General features: G+C 39.5%; 1 protein-coding gene across 1 annotated transcript in view; it reads right to left on the minus strand.

Annotated features, from left to right (window-relative positions):
* Positions 1-14,840, minus strand: part of pip5k1bb (phosphatidylinositol-4-phosphate 5-kinase, type I, beta b) — a 29,773-nt gene extending 14,933 nt beyond the window's left edge. The window contains exons 1-4 of the mRNA XM_088296589.1: positions 14,584-14,840; positions 4,565-4,666; positions 2,982-3,050; positions 1,526-1,656 (exon numbers count right to left, since the gene is read on the minus strand). Of these exons, the coding sequence (XP_088152715.1) occupies positions 1,526-1,656; positions 2,982-3,050 (200 nt within the window). The 5' untranslated portion in view covers positions 4,565-4,666; positions 14,584-14,840. The remainder of the gene's footprint in view (positions 1-1,525; positions 1,657-2,981; positions 3,051-4,564; positions 4,667-14,583) is intronic.
* Between the last annotated feature and the right edge of the window lie 179 nt (positions 14,841-15,019).

Genomic DNA, 15,019 nt, shown 5'->3' on the forward strand with positions numbered 1-15,019 from the left:
AAAGGAGGTTATATAGGCGCGGTTTTGTCCTGATGTTCTGATGGAGGGCAAATAAGCCAATGCTGTGTAATACTACACCTGACTCCAACGTGTTATGTGACTGCTCTGTTTAGTGTGGAATGACAAGAACAATTGGCAGTGACAAAAAGGCAGCGGACACCTTTCATTGGAACAATTTAGCAACGTACACTTTGAAATGGTTCCTTCAGTCAAATTATTGAGTTGTGTGTGCGTGTGCGTGCGTGTTCTGGTTGGGATCAACAAGGATGAAGAAACAATGTGAAGTGTCATCAATCTAAAGCAGGAGTGGGCAAACTTTTTTATTGGTGGGCCACACGCGGTTCTAAAATTTGAAAGAATTTTTTTTTTAAGTTTGGCGGGCCGGATTAAAACGTTTAACGGGCTGCATGTGGCCCCCGGGCCGTAGTTTGCCCACGCCTGATCTAGCGTGATCCAGAGTGAAAACAAATTGAACCACAGGAGAGTGTCAAGTGGGAAGAAAAAATATATAAAAGCAGATACATCAGTCAGCTCTCCCTTGAGATGCTCTCATATTGCAAAGTGAGAGCGTTTGCTCTTTTTTTTTTTTTTTCCTCTGCGGCTGCCGTATTTGGCTTTTACACTGCAAAGCTTACCAATCCGCCTCAAACTATTTGTGTTTTGCAACAAAATGTCCCAGTGAGCGCCGAGCATGCGTCATTGTAAGGCGGAAAATCAAGGTCAATATTTAAAAGGACATCTGGTGACAGGATCTTTGCATTAAGTTTGCATATGCAGGGGCACCATAAAAAAAGTTAAAACATTTTCAGATAAAACTATAGCCCTACAAACCAGGAATAAACATAACTAACTAACTAACACATTAAATAAATCAAATTGAAATTTTAGTGACCAGTGTGCATGTAACTTGGAAACAAATATTACAATAGTCTATTTATTGGACCAAATACATCCACATCTATGTTCACAGCAAGCACAGTAAAAATGTACGGTCACACACTAATAAAAATGTTCAGTTATTTCACAGGTACAAAATATTAGGTGCCAAAATGTTTTTATTTATTAATTTAATTTTTTTTATTTTCGGTATCACGTGAATTGTCAGGATAATAAACTGGAATATTTTGAGGCAGCAGCATTAATCCCATTTTGTGTCACTTCGGCTTCATGTGAACATGATTATTATGGTGATCATTGTGGATTATTTGTTTTATAAGTGGTTGAATTGAGCAAAGGGGAGAACACAGGTTCCCCCACTTCCATTCATTTACTTTGCAGCCAAAAACTGTTGCCGCCAAAGAGCAGCCACTTACCACCTACACACAATCCACTTTAATGCTGCTCTATGATTCACTGGCTCGTTTAAAGACATAACCTTGGGTTCATAGAATTGTCTGGCTGTTCCGTATGAACCTTTTCATGCAAAATATATATTTAAAAAAACAAAGTTTTTCAGAAAATTGCACACATCATGGTAGACTTTTGTGGCTGCATGTTACTGTGTTGGTAATATGCAAGCACTGACCTGGGCAGAAAAACACTCTCCACCACATAGAAGTCTTGCATAAGCACATCTCTGTCAGGTTTGGAGGTGAGGTTTCCAACTGTATAGCCGATGCCCAGCTGAATGGCGCCCTTTAAGGCCGATGACGTCGTCTTGCAAGAGAAAACAAGTGTGTTATTGCACCCTGTCACTTGTGTCCCCATTGCACGCAGAACTACAAACTGCACTTCCTCAAAATTTGTGAAAAATGCGAGCGATAAGAGATGCTATCGCAAAGCTGAAAGAACGTGACGACTGTAACTGTGGGAAATACATCATGCGTGACATTTCATCATGTATTGTATCAACAAGTGGGGGGAATTTAAGCCTCTAAAGCAGGCCCGGGAGGGCAAACTACGGCCCGGGGGCCACATGCGTTAAACGTTTTAATCCGGCCCGCCGAATTTGAAAAAAATAAAATGAATAAACCATGTTAATGTTTTATTTTCCAAATATTGTGGCGCGTCAAAGAGAGATATTTAGTTGTAATGCTTTTGTTCATTTTCATTTAAAATTAAATGTATTTATTTTCTCTGATGAGGTGAAGTTACCAAAACACTCCATCCTTCTGCTCCTATGTCAAATTTTAGAACCGATTGTGGCCCACCAATCAAAACGTTTGCCCACCCATGCTCTAAAGGGAAAAAAAAAAAACAAACATTTGCACTCTAAGTAGGACTGTGGGAAGTGATATATGTTAGGGACATCAGTGGCACAAATTAGCTTCCCAGTACGTCGTCATGTTTTAACATCCTTATCGTATATTAATGATAGCTCTTTTTTTTTCTTGTACTTTTTTTTTAACACTATATGACAGTTAAGAATAGGCATCGGCAGTTGAGTACATTTCCAAGATTGACCATGGGGACAATTAGCAATGAACTAATCACCGTTTTTTTCCCCCCTTCATTTTATTTGAATGGAAATTCTGTGTGTCTCTATCTCAACTTCCGATTGCATGGTGAATCAGAGTGAAGGCACATAGAACATATTATTGTATTATTATTGAAAATCATTTTTGGAGGTTGACTTCCCCTTTAAATTAAAAGGATGGTGCATAAACAATTAAGCAGCCTTTCTGTGTGGGTAACAACACGATGACCTTTGACCACTTTTTACAGTATGCATTGTGTGAACAGTGGCAGCCACTGTAAGACGTCCTGCAACAGTGGCATCTTGAGAAAAAAAAAAAAGTGTGACCAGCGCTTGGCTGATCTCTGGTGTGAGAGCAGTGCAAATTTCTGGACGTTATGTGTTGTAAATGCATTTCTACAAACTAATGTGAATCACGGGCTCATTGAGAACATTTATATTGGATTCGTTTAGCCAAAATAAAGATGTAAGTTCACATGTGTTTTTAAAAAAAAATAAGATCAAATAAAAATAAAATAAAATAAAATAAAAAAGGCTCATGAGGGGAAAAGTCCAAGTTTATTACCTTCTTGTATGTTTTCTCTCTGTTGGAACTCCAAGCACCCCCAATCCCATTTTCTGTTGTGGCTAACATCTGAAAAAAAAGGGTCACACATTATAAATGTATTTCTACTGCTCAACAAATCTTAACCACATTTTTTAAATCAGAGATGCTAGTAAACGTTTTTAAAATATTTTTTGTGCTGACTCCGAATATGCCCTTGTTTTTTTTTCTCTAGCCATCAGGTTTTGATAATATATTACAATTTATAATATAATATATATAATAATTCACAAAGCACAGGTAAATCATTATTGTACAAGCTTTTATGAATCTGACAGACTGGAAAAAATTAATATTTTCTTTTTTTTGTTGTTTTTTTAAATCAGTGTCAAAAATACATTTAGGGACACACAAAGGCACCTCTGATTCAAATTTACTGATGGACCGGTGTTTTTAAAGAGGAAGTCAACATCAAAATTTCCTTTACATAAAATATGTTCTATGCAGGCCCACTAGTCAAGACATGTCATTCTGATTAATATTGCAATTGTGGACTAAGCCTCAGCTGTTCTCGGAAGCTGAGCCATGATTGGTCATTAGCTAAACCCTGATCAACTGTGAAGTCATTTTCAAAACAGAAGTGGCAAATTGGCCAACCCCTGAGAAGGGTTTATTTTACTACTTAACTCAGTTTACACAAACGCAATATTAATCAGAATGCCATGTTCTGACTAGTGAAGACGCACAGAACATATTATTGCAAAGATTTTTTGGGGTTTGACTTATAAACATGGACGACCGTTTATTATAATCACAGATTGTATACATGAGTGGACAATCATCTTGTCAGTATGTGTGAGTGTATTTGGAAGAGCTGGTGGAACCGGACGAAAATAAAAGGTGGCTCTGATTGACACGAGACAAGGTTGCCATGGCAACATCTCAACCACAAGGTACACAATGTCCGGAAGCACACCCTGCTTTATTGCCCCTCTAAATGACACCGATACAGGTCTTGAAATAAGCAATTTGACATAGCAAGGAAGCACTTCACACTGGGTAAAGTTGAGCCATGCTGGGTTCGTGCACATAAATAATAAAGAAGGGGCATCCACAAAGAAAACCACAACTGGATCCTCAAGCAGGAACGGCTAATGCCTGTGGAAATATTTAAACTTTTGTATAAACTTATTACCTTAGTCCAATTTTATTTTCATTAATATATTGGGACTTATTAGGCTAAAATGGGAGCTTGGATATCAAATTTCTAGCCATATAATGTGTAAATGTGGGTTTGCATGATCCAAAAAAAAAAAATCATTGAATCCTCGAATAAAGCGCTACAGGTGGAAAAAAGTGAGAATATGGCCAGTTAGTTTGTGTTTGTAGTTGCATGAAAAACATTTGGGCAAACTTTGTCATTTATGTATCCACATTCGTATTCCAATAGAGTTTAACCTCCATTAAATAAATCACGTCTTAATCATTTTAAGTCAGTGTGTTACATTAAGTCAAATAAAGTATTTTTACTTTGTAACATTACTGGTGGGCTTTCTGGCGCCTGATCTGTGTGACAAACAGTTTCATCCGAGGTATTTATTTACCTTGCTTAAAAAAAAGCTGTGTCCATGAAACAGATATCAAGGCAACATTTCTTGATTGCCAGGTTGAATGATCATCCACAGTTTGAGATGTATGTCGGAAACCTGTATAGGAACAGAGACGCACAAATGGTTACGCGCAGAGGAAAACATGGAATAATCATGCTCACGGCCACTTGAAATGGAAACGTGAGGGCAGGGAGAAATGTTTCCACTAATTGAGAGCTAACAGTTCATAAAGGAAGGAGCAGAGCAGCGGAGTTAGTCAAAAAAGGGTGGACTGAGTAACAAAAAGCTGATTGAGCAACACACCAGGTCATTTTGTTCATGTTTTCCATACATTTAACAGGCAAAGAAAAGCTCAAATACATTTTGGCTTGATGTCCACATGCCAACGAAGACTGGCCAGGATTCTTAAATGACACACATGACGAATGTTTTGTTTTTTCATTTGTGGTTGCGCAACTTTACATTAATGTGTGATGTTCAGGAGAGACTCCATTTCACAATCAGTCCCCCTTTTCTTCGATCGACTGTTGTTGTCAATGTGTCAATGTGAAAAGGTACACGGACCATAACGGTACTCTTTTTAAAGTTTCTATTTAGTTAAAATGACATCTCATGTTAGAGCTGATAATGCCAAAGATTTTTTTGCATGCACATACCTACGACAGTTTTCCATTTGGATATGATTTTAGCACAACCATTGTCTGGCCAGTGTCAATTGGCTTTGACCTCATAGGTTCTAGTATACTTGTGCGGACAAAGCCCTAGATAAATGTGGCTCGGTGTTATCTGAGTGAGAAAGGACTACAGCTGAAACGGCATGAGGTGAGGTGTAAAAGAAAAACAAGAGCAACGTTTAGCCGTCGTCTGATAAAGCAAGTCTGCAGTGGCTTCACCACCTGCATGTAAATGCTATAAAGCTGCAGGTTTTAGAGCACTTTTCCAGTATTCCAACTCTTTTAGCCCATCAATATATAAATGTGGTGAGGACTACATTCATATCAGTCATACTAGAAATATATATTAGGTAACTAAAAAAAAAATGGAATGCAGCTCTTATCTGCTCTTCAGTTGCTATGAACACAGACACCACAAATATTGTACAAATACACTCAAAGCACTCCTCTCCACATATTACACCAATCGTCCATGATTGTAGGAGTTCATTATTCGGTTTTTTCACTGCAAAAACTCCCAAGAAACACTTCTAATGATATATGAGGACAGTATTCAGTGATCCATTGATCCAAATGTATGACGGCGAGTCATGTTAATAAGCCCGCAGGCCTGTTTGTCTGCTCGCTGGTCCAAGTGTAGAGGCCCTTCTATAGTGCCGTTCACCCTCACGCTCACCTGACCTCCCCACCCAGCGGGCAGGCGCGCCAACAGACTTTTCCAGATCAATCCATGGAGAGGCCCGTGGCTGTAGCAAACAACAGTTTGCTGTTGTTGGCCACAACAAAGGAAAGCACAGACCGATGGCCACATCATCCCATCATTTCTCACTGCAATTATGTAATCATATGCACACTTCAAGGCATCTTAATACAACCGAAATTCAACCACAGTTGAAATACATACGTCAAACAGACTTTCGAAATACCGTCATCAAGCTTTTACAGACAATGCGACTGCTTCCAGGCAATCTAAATTGAAGTCAAACAAACAGTCAATAAGTCCCGCCAAGGAAACTATGCGCTGGGAGCAAAAATGCACTGTCTGGTATGATAAAAATGCAATATTTCGCAATTGGCTGAAAGTCAATGTAATAGACTCTTCCAAGTCAGCTGAGTAGTGATAGTGAAAATATAAAAGCAAGGATTACTTTGCTCAAACATCACACGACATAGGCTCCACCCTAGTTCAATTAAATAAAGTATTACCTTCATCACGGACGTTCATGTGTGATTATGTCACTGTTAGTTTTCCGGGTTACGTAAGGACTACATCACCATTTGTGATTATCAAAACTTGTTTCTTTGTTTGCAAACGGGATCAAGCAAAAAATAAAATAAAATATAGTAAAATTTTGAAACACGATAGGCCGTGACTGAAGGACGTAAGCACGGCCCAGGATTTTTTTTTTTTCTTTCTCACAAATTGTTACATAACATCATTCACTTTTGAGGGTGGGGGGGGTCACTTGAACTACATTAAGTTTTCAAATGACAAAAACATAATGCAAAAATATAATATAACACCTCAGTGCAAAAGCACATTAGGATTGTTCGGCCGTGGCAGAAATGCATTTTCTGAAATACTTCTTAATAGTAATCTTGTTAGCATCACTAGACCGTGATGTGGACATTAAGGCTGAGACATGTTCTCTCACCAAAGCTCTGTTGCTACTCTCAACAGAACACGGATTTTACAAATCTTCAGTCCCGAGAAACTATTGAATTACTCCATCAGATGGGAGACATAATGCAGAATCAATAGTAGACCGGCAACTAAAACGTGGCTTTGGACTGGGCCTCTGTGACCTTCACCATCCAAAACACTGAATATAAGGCATCTCCTTTGCTTGGCAAGCAAATTGAACTGCTCTGATCATTTCATTCTCAAGTTCTTTGTTACATTTCAGAGATACAACTTCATTTACAGTGTTCATCATTGCTTCCATCCAACCAGCCATTCATGTTCAACCCCCGTTTAGGGTCAGCAACTGTATTTCTCCCCCAACTAATCAAGGTGTAGTTCCAGCACCACCGAATTGGGGCCAAATTAAATATGCAAATTAAGTACAAGTACAACATATACAAACAAAGTGTACCTCCAAAAAGAGGCATTGTGTATACATTGTGCTTTGTATTTCTGTCACCTTGGGTAAACACTTGTCAGTGTTTGGTGTGTCAGTGGCTTAGTTACCCTGCTGAGGAAAATACAGTCGACACTTCTGTTATGGCTCACACACAAAGTGACAAAGTGCTGTGTGTGGGCCTTACTGCACTAGCTCGAAATAAGTCTCTACACAACATGCGGCCTTCTGGATTACCGAAAATGTTGTTTTTTACGGAGATTAACACTCACTGGCCATAACATCCGGCAAAATATAACGAGATTTAAAAAAAACTGAGGTTTATACATAAATTGCTTTGCTAAAGATAATTGGTTTGAAGTGACATTGACCCGAATGTTTTTTTCACAAAATTGTGATTATTGTGGTTGCAATGGTGTAGAATTGCACTGCATCACCATGATCGCTCATTTTTTTTTTAGATATTTGGCATCATACAAGTATTTACATTTCTTCACCAGCTCCAATTTCGCGGTCATGTGTGAGTCATCAAAATTTTGATGAGGTATCTGGAAAGGTGCCAACATATTTATTTTTCCTGTTTGACTTCACAATAGGTTCATTCAGCCTTAGTGGGCTTTTGAGCTCGCCTTAGCGTCCTTTACGTTTTTGGCATATCATTGTAGATATTTATTGACTAGACTGTAGAGATAAGGAAAATAAATGAAAAACAGAAGGAAGCGCAAGAAGAATTTCAGGAAAATAAGAGTGCCACTACTGTGCTTGCCCTTGAAGCTGAGCAGGAACAGTTCCTGTAAGCAAACATCTTCAGTCAATGCTGATTATCCGCCTGTTTGTTTTATTTCCACATTGAGGATGTAATCTCACACTGTCTTGAACGTTACACAAAGCCAATGCATTGTCATAATCCATCAGGTATTGCGTCAACAAAAACCATAAAGACTGTCAGTAAATTACAATCTCTTATGGTGCGTTAAACTAGGAACTATACTCCCTATCGAAACATTATAACATCACAGAATGTGGATTAAAGTGTTTACCACGCAACAGCATCACCACAGTAGACAGGAATGTGTTGTGTCACAATGCTGCTACCTCAACAATACCATATTGCATGCCACCATTCCATGTGTGACCTTTACAATACCCAAGTTGATCTTTCACAAGTGATGTGAACGGATAGGTGAGATGAAGTAATGAGGAAGACAAACAATAGTTTCTTCCATTTGTGTTGTTTCGTTGCTTGCTTACCTCCCACGATGACAAATTAGAATGAGCTGCAACAGATTATATTCATAGAAAAGCCACAGCAGAGAACAAGCGTTGCTGTGTGTCGTCCACGCTCCTAACAATGACGTCTATTTTAACAGGCACAATCACGCACAGTAGCTCCGTTGACTGTGCTCATTCTGTTGGTGTAAGGCATAAAAAAAGCACAACAAACCCTAGGAGAGGCCTGTGGACATAATGCTATTCTGAGTTCTTCTCTCCAATTCCATTCTGCTTGAGGAGCAGTGAGGAAGCGGTATGTCCAGTAAGTCACATGAATCCAACCAAGCGCTGTGCTTTGGGTGGGGAATTACAGATGCTTATTTGGCCGGAAAACAGAGACGAGATTGTCTAAAGAGAAAGGTACCCCAAAAGAAAATCCCATGTGTTCCAGAGTGGACTAACTATATTGACCAGTGACATCAGTGACATGCCGTTTACAACTTTGTCTCAGTAGCTAACATGACATGAAAAACATCATATCAAACATCATATACCAACTAATGATATGAAAGAGGAAGAAAGGACTACTTGTTCACGCCCACTCTCAAAAATCGGCTGAACTTTGATTCGATTTCCAAACAATGTTTCTGATAAAATAATGAGAATAGAATTAGTCTGTTTGGCAGTCAAACTGTCACCATCATAAAATCGTATGGTAATTAACATTTTAACATTCTTAACCTTTTTCGTGTTTTGCTTGGTAAAGTGCTTCGCTTGATTTTCTTGTTTTAGCCATATTGTACTGGAGAGAGAGTTTTCTTTGTCACACGCAAGACACACCGAAAAGCCAAAGACCATCCAGCAAACTAAATTCCCGCTGACGAATCACGTGATGTCATACATGATGACGGTTTGACCAATTGTTAACCTTTTTTTTCCCAGAAAATTTGTTCAAAAATCCAAATGTGACTGTTTAAATAGGCTCAGACTACCGAAAATTAAAATACAAATGCCATGTTGACTTTTGACATTCTTTAAATATCGCTTGCCTCCATCCAAGTTCTTCCATTCTATCCTTTCGTTTGTCCATACATCTTGAGCCCCTATTGGATGGGCCTCGGTCAGCCTTATCACTGCCATGGCAGGGGAGCAGGGGGTGGGCATGTGGGCTCAACTGGACCAAAACAACAAGCAGGACAACAACGACAACAAACATCGCCACCACTGAAGGCTTGCAAGGATGTCAACTGTTCGCCGTGCCAGAAAACCAGCAAAGGTCTAATAAGGAGCCCAATTATGTGACAATAAGGGCCGCAACCCCTTTCAAGAGCGTGTAGTGGGGCCACGGAGGGGAAGTCAGTGTGAATGGGTTCAATTATAAAGGCAAATTTTACATCCAAATTTAGTCTGCTCCAAAGCTCATGAAACGGACACTATTTGTTGACAATGTACCAGTCCCGCAGTTCTCACATCAATGTCATGCCATAACACAGCTCCATGAAGCAGAAAAACTCCTTCACGTGTATCAGGCCTCTTTGACAAGTTACATAATGTGAGTTGTTGTTGGCGTCGGTAGAGTTCACTTGAATCGCCTGACTGCGCAAATCACTTTCCACATGGCAGGACGAGCTATTGGGGAAATCCAAATTAGGGATGTTTGAAGCATAACAACTCGGAGAAAAGTGTATTGTTTTGTCGTGCGTTGCCGATGTTGTTTTTTTATATAGAAATAAGCCACAACAAGTCACAAGGTGGAATGCTTAGTACAGGAGGTGACGTCACATTTTTTAATGGCTGTTGTAATTTTTGGCCGTTGCTGCAAAAAGTTGATGACACAATAAAAGAAGCTAACGCAGAACAGACCTTGTCATTTCTTGTAGATGAACAACAGAGGTGAAGAGATGTGTGCAAACCAAGCCAGGTCTTACGGCCCAGTTTGACCTGTCTCGACCACAAAGCGTCTTCTTCGTGATTAACCAGGAGGGATGATTTGTACTTTTGATGATATGTTAATAATTTATGGTCTGACAAATCAAATTTTGTCAACCAATCAAAAAAAAATGGTTGTCCGCTTTGTCATTGTCCCCGAAAAACTAATGTCAGGATGGTTTTAGTCTGACGCATTAAATCTTCCTTTCTGAAAGCAGTACAAGATTAACCAGTTAGAGAGTAATCATTAGAGGCAAAGCCTGCGGGGGCTGCCACCATCTTGAAGGCATATCCATCACTCATTAACCAATCACAAACTGCTGAGAGCACCTTCACCTGCTAGCACTGTGAAGTGTTTAATTACGGCCAAATTCTGCACTTTGCAGTGGAGGCCGGTTTGTCCTGTTTCTCATGTCAATCATGTGAGAGAAACAACCTACAGTAGTGGGATTTTTTTTGTTTAAAAAAATGACTGAATCGCCTATAATATCTGCATGGTTTCCCTCAAACACTCTCTTGAAATGTCCTGAACTTTTGTCTAGATTCAAGTGTTGTATTGATCTAAATAATATGTCGCGCTGGTGGCAGCCATTTACTGTAGTTACTTCCATTTTATCTCAGTTGCTTCAAGACATGTTGACTCAACAATTAATTTTAACATTGACATTCATACCTTGAATTAACCGGCCTCTATGATTTTTTTTTTAATTAAAAAAAGCAGCACAACTCTTCTGCTGCCTTCTTGCTCTTACACTTATTTCCACACCGATGTATCTGCTCTGAAGGATTTTGTTGCCACAACGAAGAAAAGTCAGAGAACAAAGCAAGCTGGTGGATACTGATAGTAAATGCATTACCAAGACGTTCGCTTTGTACGAAAAATGTGGACATGAGCGACCCGCATTTCGCTATCACAGTACAGTGAGGCATTTTTATCAGAGTGGAAGGCAAACCCGCCAAAGGGGCACACCCCTGCATGGAGACACGAGGCACGTCGGCCCCTAACACCATTATCAGGCGTGAGAGTAATCGCTGGGGACGAGCGATGACTTATGTAACTGTCTTAAATGATCCTCATATGCTTGTTATTATGCTCCAATCACCACTGGATCCCATGGCGCACTGTACACACAGAGCGCTCTTTGACCGACAATCACAAGACTGCACTCAAATCCTTACAGCTTGTCATAGTTGAGTTGGCTCTTTACGAGAGGCTCGGTCTGTGGACGTAAAAAAAAAAAATGCTTATACAAACCAATACAGTATTTACCATTGAAATGAACTGAAATTCCATGAATCCATTCCAGCTCCTCAAAACCATTCCCATTTATTTTGTTGGGACAAGCCGAAAGTCACTGTGTCACAACTGTGCATGAAAGCAGGACGCCTTTAAAGGGGGCGTTGCTGAGGAAGTTACATCAGGTACATTGCCGGTGAGAACTCTGTGAGCATCTCGACATGAGTTTTGGCCAGTTTGGTTGCTCATGCGTGATAACATTTTGAATTTGCGCCATTAAATTAATGGCTGAAAGTGTACCGCAACTGTTAGTTTCTTTTTATTTCTTTTTTATTCACTTGAGCTGTGGCATATCTGAAAGTAGCTCATAAAGCCAATTTTGCCGAGATACACAAACACCAAAACAAAATCTCCAGAACTCTATTGAGGCAATTGTAAGTCAATGTACCACAGTAGCAGCCTTAGAACAACTGTGTACATTGTTAATTTCTATATTACGTGAATCCCTAACTTTTCTACGACGCATGTGTTAAATTCAAGGCCGGGGGGCCAGATCTGGCCCGCGACCTCATTTTATGTGTCCCGTCCGCGAAGGGCAGATCACGTACGTCAACTTCCTGTTTCTAGCACATTTTCTTCCGTTTTCAATTTTAAATTGTTGAACAATCACTGACTGGCTTCTGATTTCAAAACTGGCTTTCCATCAATTTGTTGTGTGTATGTGATAGTGTAAGGTGGGTCATACATTTATATGGGTTCACAGTTATAACGACCCTCTGTGGGAAACCATAACTATGATTTGGTACGTCCTCAAAAATGCGTTTGACCCCCCTGGTCTACAATGGGGATGGAAGAACCATGACAGCTCCAAAATTGTGTTAGCATTCTGATGCTAACATAGCAGTTGTGTCAATTGTGCGCAACTTTGCCACACTAAAATGATCAGCCACAATAATGTTGATGTTTAGTGCATAGCATGAGGTTGGTCTAGTCAGATTTTCACCAACTTGGCTTGAAGATATCCATTGAATGTTCAATATAAAGATTGGGTCTATATTGCGGAAGGAATATCAACTTTCTCACTTGGTCAACAAATGTCATCTAGTCGTCTTTATGTACAGCGATTTAAATAAAATGCGCACTTAACAACTGTCTGGGTCAGCCAATAAGTAAGGAAACACAATTATTCCTTTTAATGACTTAAATGCACCGGGAAGGAGCTGCTATTTTATGTGTCAGAGAAACAAATAAATCAGATAATGCAATTTATAAGATTAATTCGATCAAAAACAAAAAAAAAATCAACCCTGTAATGTGGTGGCACATCTTACTGTTGGGAAGAATTACATAACACACACATGCTGCTCACAAGGACTACATTTGAGTTTAAAGTGTAGCAGACTAGGCACAGGAGGTCCGATGTTACCCCTAAAGACACAGCAGAGCATTTGCATGAGTAATTTCCATTTCAAATCGTTTCAGCCAGTGTGGAATAACTCTGCTGTCTCCCAGGCAAATTCAGGATGAACACAGGAACTTCCTAAAGGAAACCACAGATGTGCCATCTCGCTTGAATCTAGGCGCACATAAAACCCAAAACAAAAACATTGGAAAATTGAGTTTGATAGATTATTTCTCGGCTGAAACAATGTTTACACTTAGAGAATAAGCCCTCTCATAAAGAAAATATTACATTGTGGAAATAATGACCATGGCAGCAGAGGAGTCACGAGGTTGAAAATTAAAATCAATATCATGCCGAATTCTATATATGTTAACCCAGGCTGCACAATCATATATAAAAAAAAAGAAGATGTGAACACACTAGGGGATCTTATGTGAGCCCTTCAAAAGCGCTATATGAATACAAATTATTATTATTATGCTTGTTTATTACAGTAAAGGCTCAAAGCAAAGGCTACTGCGTTATTGCACTTCTGTTTGAAATCTCACTTTGGCTTCCTCTAAAACATGACACCAAATATTACCCAATCATCGCCATTTCCCATCAAAGTGGGTATACTGTACTTGCAGTTTCTCACAAATCACATGGCTAACTTCTTCATTCATTACATGGAAATAAATGAGAGTAAACAACAAATACTCGAGAATTGGCAGAGCTGCTTTTATAAGGCTCTGGATCCTATTAACTGTGGAGCAAGCAATTTCATTTGCTGGGGAATGCAATTCAAATGACTTACTTTTTTTCATCACTGTTCATTACATTGCATGAGATGACAGAACAATTACTGTGCAGTGTACATCATTACACTTCATTAAGAGAAAATGCACTCAGCCCTCACTTTAGGTACACCTGCAAAGTCCGATGAGATGCGAAAAAGAACAGAGTAATAAAAAATAACAATGACCCACAAAGTTGGAATTTATATTGTGAGGGGCGAAATATTGTTTTTACTTTATGAGTGTGCGCGTTTTTTTAATTACTGTATAAAACCACAAATCATTATAGTGGGGTGTGTTTCTGATATTTTTGACACTTCGTGCTGTCCTACAACACAAACAATTGCAAACATATTAAGTTAACACCCTAATTCCTATTTGGGAGAGAATTCTCTTGTATTCGAACTCTTTGGGGTGTCAATTGGACCTAAATCGAGTGGATAAATGGGTTCAATACGACAAGACCAATGGTTAAAAAAAAATCAGGTGGTATATTTTGTTTCATATGATCATAATGTTAATGTGAGTTGAATATATATAAACGGTGAATTCACCTGCTCCCCTTAGTTCACCTGTCACGATGTTTACCAACGACACCAACAAGAAATGAGACACAATGTAATAAAAAGACGTACGTGCCCCTTTTGTAAACTCAGGTCAAGCCATTCGGTTGGTTTATTGAATCCAAGCTAACCTTACCTGCTAGCCGTCCTCTTCAGGGAGCAGACGAGTAGGAAAAATGTTTTCTTTTTGCTCGGCGGTGTTGCTGGGTTTTGCTGCAGTCAAGTCCGCAAAAATATGAATAAACTCAAGCACGGCGTAACGTCCAACGTGACCCGACTGACTAAACTATTACTGTGCACAAACTACTCCGGCGATAACAGCAGGCAGGATGATCACTCTGCGTGTGAGCGGGTGCACGTGTGTGCGTGTGAGCGCGTGCGTGAGCGTGTTTGTGCGTGTGCTCAGACTGTCACACGCGGTGCCATTCAGTGCGACACAACTTTGAAAACAAACTCACACACGCCATCTGCTGACTGGAAAAGGAATTAAACTGTGGTGCTGAAGGGCAAATTAATTAATTTTAAAAAGTCCGTCTGTAGCAGTTGTTTTCATCAAGTACCACCTAAACAAA

Source organism: Idiotropiscis lumnitzeri, chromosome 1 (assembly GCF_059441095.1).
Source record: "Idiotropiscis lumnitzeri isolate Australia: NSW breed Sydney's pygmy pipehorse chromosome 1, RoL_Ilum_1.0, whole genome shotgun sequence".
NCBI lineage: Eukaryota > Metazoa > Chordata > Actinopteri > Syngnathiformes > Syngnathidae > Idiotropiscis > Idiotropiscis lumnitzeri.